Genomic DNA, 6,094 nt, shown 5'->3' with positions numbered 1-6,094 from the left:
TAGACTCCTATAAACCTTTTGATTCATGAAGACTTTGCTTACATTAACAACTACTCAACTCTCTCTCCGTCATTTACTTTAAGCTTTCTGATAATATAGAAACGCTATATTGTTTTCTATGCAAGAAGGCTCTGTTAACGATCACTGATATGGACTATCAATAAAATCTCTCTCTCTCTCCTTTCCATTCATCATTTTACTGTTCAATCGATTATTTTAGCTAAATGTTGTAGTATGACAGTAACGTGAAAATTTTCTTGTTGGAAGTTTTCTTTTAGAACCAAATTCGAGATATATTTACTTAGAGAATAAAGTTCGCAAAGACTGATTTATGAATTCATAAACTTTTTTCTTTGGCTTTGTTTAAGCACGTCACCCACTAGATCATGAATTTGCAAGTATTTCAACTTGCCATCACTAGGCTACAAGAAATTATATCCATCAAGTAACATTCTGCCTCCTCAAATCTTCTTTCATCACTACATTGAACGAACCCTTCGGATATCCAGAGTAACATCAATCGGGGTACTCTAATTTTTGCATCCTCTCGAAGTATTCCATAGATAGAAGACAATGTCTTAAATGAACCGGTAAATACAGTAACTTAATTTAACTGCCAAGCTGCTCTCATTTTCAACTACACCAACATCGGACTTCAAATTATTTGCAACTTCACACCATCTGAGCCAGTTTCTTTTCTTTGCAATGATTGCGCCAATCAAGACAACTGTAAGAGGCAGTCCGTAACAATATTGTGCAACTTGTAGTCGAATGCTCGGAGTTCAGGGGGCAAGTTTCCTTTCCAAATACTTCTGCAACAATTTCCAACTCTCATCCCTAGTCATGAATTGAAGACTATAAGAACCATTATGTCTCATGACTTCCTCTGCCACTTGTTCTAATCGACTTGTTAACATAATTCTGGTTCCATTTCCACCAATTGGAAACATAATCTTAACTCATCCCATGCTTCGACATCCTATATCATCCAGGATAATGAGAAATCTTTTGCCCATCAGACATCTGCGCAACATATCAGCTATATCGTCATTGGGGTGCACATGGTGCTTAACACCTGTGACTTGCCCAAAGATGTTAATTAATAGCTTTCTCAGATTATATGTTTGCGAGATAATACACCACTCGAATATCAAAGCGAGAAAACATAGAAGAATCTTTGGATATCTTTGTGGCCAAAGATGTCTTGCCCTAGACCAGGCATGCCAACAATGGAGATAGTATCCGATTCCTCTGTTTCTCTAGTCAGTAGATGAATTAGCTTCTCAGTATCATCCTCAAACCCCACAGCTCTTCAGTTATTTGAATACAGCGTCTAGGAGTTGGAGCATTTTGATTGATGTTAACGTCCTCCATCCTGATAAGCTTTGATCTATTTTCTGATTGTTCAGGTCGAAATGCTTGATGTCAGAGAACAGTGTGCCTAACATGAATAAGAGCAATGACATGGTCAATCTCCAGTAAGCAATAAAAAAACAGTGATTGTAGAGGAAGAACCATAAAGATCAGGAAAAAAAGGTGCAAACAAAGGTAACACTCCAGTTAGAATTTAGACAAAGATTAGGAACTCTTAATTCTCTGACATAGATATGCAAATTCCCAGTTACTACCCCCCCCCCCCCACCCCCAAACCCAAAAAAAAAAAAAAAAAAAAAACTCTTGGATTCTTTTCTTTAAATATTCCTTATTTCTTATATTATCAGTACAATTCATGAAAAGCTAATAAAAAAGGAAGAAGTATTAGGATTTCTTTGACTTTTGGGAAACTTAAAGAAAACAGAACTCAATGTGCAAGTGCATTAAAAAACAAGTTCAATAGATATGCAAGTCATAGAGGTACTGATACTCCCTCTATCCTAAAAGGTTTGACTTTTTCTTTTTCTTTCCATAAAAAATGTCTACATTTTTCTAATTAAGAACCCAATTACACAAATTTGAGACATCACACAAAAGAGTAGTTCTTTGATCATCTTATCCACATCAAAATATCAAACGGTAGATTAGTCAATTAGTAGGATTAACTCAATAACATCTTTAGTCCCTTGAAAGAATCTATATCCCCAATTTCTAGCATCACTTAGTATTTATTATCTCAATACATAATTTGCAAACTGGGAAATTTCTTGTCCACACAGATCTTAAAGATTTCCAGCCTGACAACATAAATATGAGGACGGGCCGACAGGGTGACCGGTGCTCGAGATCTAGTGACAATACTGTCTTTTGTCCAAGAGAGAGCAGCATCACTAACTGAAAATCTGTCCGTCTAAAAAATAACAGCTTTGACATGGGTGATTGCATATTCAGCTCTAAAAATCCAATTCCAGAAGCAAAATTATCATCAGTCTGGAATACAGCAGAAACCAGGTTGTTAGTTCTAATGTTGGATTACCTGAGCTGCTGCCCCCGTCTTTGGTAAAATAGAATGCATCCAATTTGTGAAATCAACGAATTAACCATTCAAAAATTGAAGGAGTATTCTCTTATCCATCTTCTTTGATAATGTTTATTATTGCAAAACAAGTAAAGTTTCTTTTCCTTCATTGTAGGTTGAATCTGTAAAGCCAAGACTTGATAAGAAGCGTACACTTCAATATAAAAATCCCTGGCTTTAGCTACATTCTGGTGAAGCAGTTTGGAAGGTGGTATTATCTTCCCAGTTATAGGTGCAAATAGATTAGCCAAGTTCTTTTAAGTCACCACAGTAGAAAGCTGATTGATGCTTCGAAACCACCAACCACTTGAACAAATATGGTAAGCCAGATTTCACGATCATTGCCATCTCCAAGAAACTCTAAAAGTACTCGCAATGAAGATGGAGAATTCTATGAGGGGCCTGCTCTTAAGATAACTCAGTCACAATATATTGAAGAGCTCCAAGATCTTATTTCCGGCATAAGAGCTGAAAACATTAGGACTACATAAACAGTATGCCTCTCACGTAACTTTCAAAGCTGTCACAATAGACTAACCTTGCCACCAATGGTAATGAAGAAATATGATGCAAAATTAGAAGTTACAGATGAAAAAAATCAAAATGCTATAGAAGTTAAGGCCAGATGCAAAAACAAGAAGATTGACTAGTTTACCAGAGAGAGAGAAAGAAGGAGCCAAAGATCGAACGAAGAAGACAAAACTGTTTACTGAAGATAAAAAGTGAGAAGAATAAGTCACAAGCGAACCTGGCGATCATGCGATGTTATCAGTAGAGTCCATGCCTGTGTTCATGGTGTTTCTTCATGAAACAAGCTTCTGCCCCACTGTATTCACTATCCCCAATTTTTTGAACTCCAGCACTTAAACTGCAGACATAAATGCTCCAAAACATCAATAGGGGTTTAACAGCATTGTCGAATTATTAGTCATAGCAAGGAATATTGCAAATGCTCAGCAGGATGTACATGACATTTCCTTCAAATGATTTAAACCCCAAAATAGACAACTCGGTACAAATTCTTCGTGTAACCAAAATTTATAATTTGAGAAATCACTATGAGGAAGCTGAGCCCATCCTGCTATAAGCGGGTTCCTTCCTTATATTATTCGTTTCCATCAACACTCTGATTCCGTTCGCATCATCCCACCTTCCAGCATCGGCATACATGTTATATAGCAAACAATAAGGGCCTGAACTCTCCGGTTCCAGGCGCATTAGCGCTTCAGCTGCTATTCGCGCAAACTCAACATTGTTGTGCACCCTACAAGCACCTAACACTGCACCCCAGACAGCCTTATCTGGCTCCACTGGCATAGTGTTAATCACTTTCATGGCCTCCTCAAGCTGTCCGTCGCGGCTAACAATATCTACAAGGGAGGCAAAATGCTCAACCTCAGGTTTAATGCCAAATTCAGAGTCCATTGATTTAAAATATAACCGACCTTGTTCCACTAAACCAGCATGAGCACACGCATTCAGAACTGAAATGAACGTGATGCGAGTTGGCCTCACTTTAAGGCACTTCATTAATTCAAAAAGCTCTAGGGCTTCAAATGCAAAACCATGAGATGCGTATCCTCCGACCATTGCATTCCATGAGATTACGTCTTTTTGAAATTTCATATTATCAAAAATTGTCCTTGCTTCATGTATTGCACCACATCTTGCGTACATAGTTATTAAGGAATTGTTTAAAGGTATATCTGGTATAACAGTCTTTGACACTAACTGATGAATCTGCATACCCAGAAACAAAGCCACAGTTTCAGCACAAACACTTAGAAGTGAGGAGAGTGTGTGCCTATCAGGTTTCTCTCCTGCCTGTTGCATCTCCATGAAAAGCTTTATTGCTCCTTTATAGTCTGCATTTCTTTCACACCCAGAGATCATGGAATTCCAAGAAACCCGATTCCTCTGGGGCATCCTTTCAAAATAATCACGGGCCAATTCCAACTTCCCCGTCTGTGCATATCCAGAGATTATTGAATTCCATGATAGTACATCAGGATTTCGCATTTTAGAGAACAGGTTTGATGCTTCATCCATATTTGAGGCATGAACATAGCCACTAACCATTGTGTTCCATGAAAATGTATCCCTCTCCGTCATCTGATCAAAAAGCTCTCTTGAAGAAACCATATCTCCGGCTTTGATATAAGCCATGATCATGGAATTCCATGATACCACATTTCTCTCAAATCTCTTCTTTCTGCTAATTCCTTGAGCACTACTATAAGAAGGAACTTTATCAAAAAGGCGTCTAGCATCACCAGCCCTTCCTTTCTGACCATATCCAGCAATCAAAGTGTTATAAGCATGAATCAAATCTTCTGTCCCATCATTGCTTTCTCCAAATTCATAAAGAACATTTTCAGCCTCATCCAATTCCTCATTCTGGATCAAACCCGATACAAGTGCACCAAGAGAAGCTGAATCCCTCTCCGGCATTCTCTTGAAATATTCTACAGCAGTTTTCACATCCCCGTTACGCAAAAATCCAGAAATAACAGCATTCCAGGACACGACATTCTTATCAGGCATACAGTTAAAAAGCTTCAGTGCTTCATTCATTTTTCCAGCTTTAGCATACCCACTAATCATCGTGTTCCAGGAAACGAAGTCTCTGCTAGGCATTTCATCGAACAATTTTCTACCTTCCTCCAAATGTCGACAGGACAGATAACCAGAAATCATTACATTCCAGGAGACAACATCTCTCTGCGGCATTTTATCGAACAGGTATCTTGCTTTTACAATCTCACGTTGTTGCACGTACCCACTAATCATTGAGTTCCACGTAACCGTATTTCGATGCGTTAACATACCGAATAATCTTCTGGCATCCTCTACTCGACCATTTCGAATTAAGTTCGTGATGTTCTTGTTCACTCTACGTATGTCTGGAGGAGCATCAGAAATCTTGGTCGAACGACAACGTATTGGTTGACCAGAAACATATGGTGCAATGAGATGGCTTAGCTGCCTGTTTATTGCAGACCTCCTTAAGCTGCTTATATTCCGGCACCAAATTGCCATCGCTGAGACTTTTAATGCAAACAGGCTAAAAGGTTTTAAGCTATATTTGTAATTTAGTGCTTATCAGATATTAAAATGTAGTTTGTTACTAAATTAATTGATCTGTTTTGTTAAGATTGTCTTCAATCGTTAGAGGAGGAAGAATACCTATTGTTCAAAAACAGAGTGAGAAAGTTGAACATTTTAAACAAACTTTGGGTCAAATTTTAAATTTGGTTGTGGAGATCATAATCTAACTTGCCTTTAATAGATAAGTCCATGAATACTTGTATGTTCTTCTTAGGTATTGCTTTAATTTTCTTTAAATGTTTGCTATGACCACCATAATCAATTTGTACTCATTAGACAACAACAACAACAATATCGACCCACTAAAATTTCACAAGTGGGGTCTAAAAAGGGTAATGTGTACGTAGACCTTACCTCTACCCCAAATGGGTAGAGAGACTGTTTCCGATAGACCATCGGCTCAAGAAGACGAAAAGAGACAATATATCAGGCTGTTTCCGATAAACTCTCGGCTCAAGAAGACGAAAAGATACAATATATCAGTATCACCAATAAAAAAAAATCATAGAAATAATAACAACATCACAAAAACCA

The 6,094-nt window shown here is 37.8% G+C and overlaps 1 protein-coding gene across 2 annotated transcripts; it reads right to left on the bottom strand.

The window, feature by feature from the left end:
* Positions 1-328: 328 nt before the first annotated feature.
* Positions 329-5,749, bottom strand: LOC107811253 (pentatricopeptide repeat-containing protein At1g62260, mitochondrial-like). 2 transcript variants are annotated; one of them, XM_075241300.1, is made up of 2 exons: positions 2,411-5,749; positions 329-1,441 (listed from the first exon to the last, which is right to left on the bottom strand). In XM_075241300.1, exon 1 carries the CDS (start codon positions 5,489-5,491, stop codon positions 3,509-3,511), a length of 1,983 nt encoding a protein of 660 aa, XP_075097401.1. In that variant the 5' UTR covers positions 5,492-5,749; the 3' UTR covers positions 329-1,441; positions 2,411-3,508. The 2 variants fall into 2 exon arrangements, with proteins under 2 accessions (XP_075097401.1, XP_075097400.1); XM_075241299.1 differs by having other exon boundaries at positions 3,201-5,749.
* Positions 5,750-6,094: the final 345 nt, after the last annotated feature.

This window comes from Nicotiana tabacum, chromosome 20, assembly GCF_000715075.1.
Source record: "Nicotiana tabacum cultivar K326 chromosome 20, ASM71507v2, whole genome shotgun sequence".
Lineage (NCBI taxonomy): Eukaryota > Viridiplantae > Streptophyta > Magnoliopsida > Solanales > Solanaceae > Nicotiana > Nicotiana tabacum.
Note: the sequence above shows the minus strand (reverse complement) of the source record. Positions and strands in the feature narration are given on the sequence as shown.

What these genes read in the sequence shown, in the direction of transcription:
- LOC107811253 (XM_075241300.1), bottom strand. Translation starts at nt 5,491, where the DNA reads ATGGCAATTTGGTGCCGGAATATAAGCAGCTTAAGGAGGTCTGCAATA.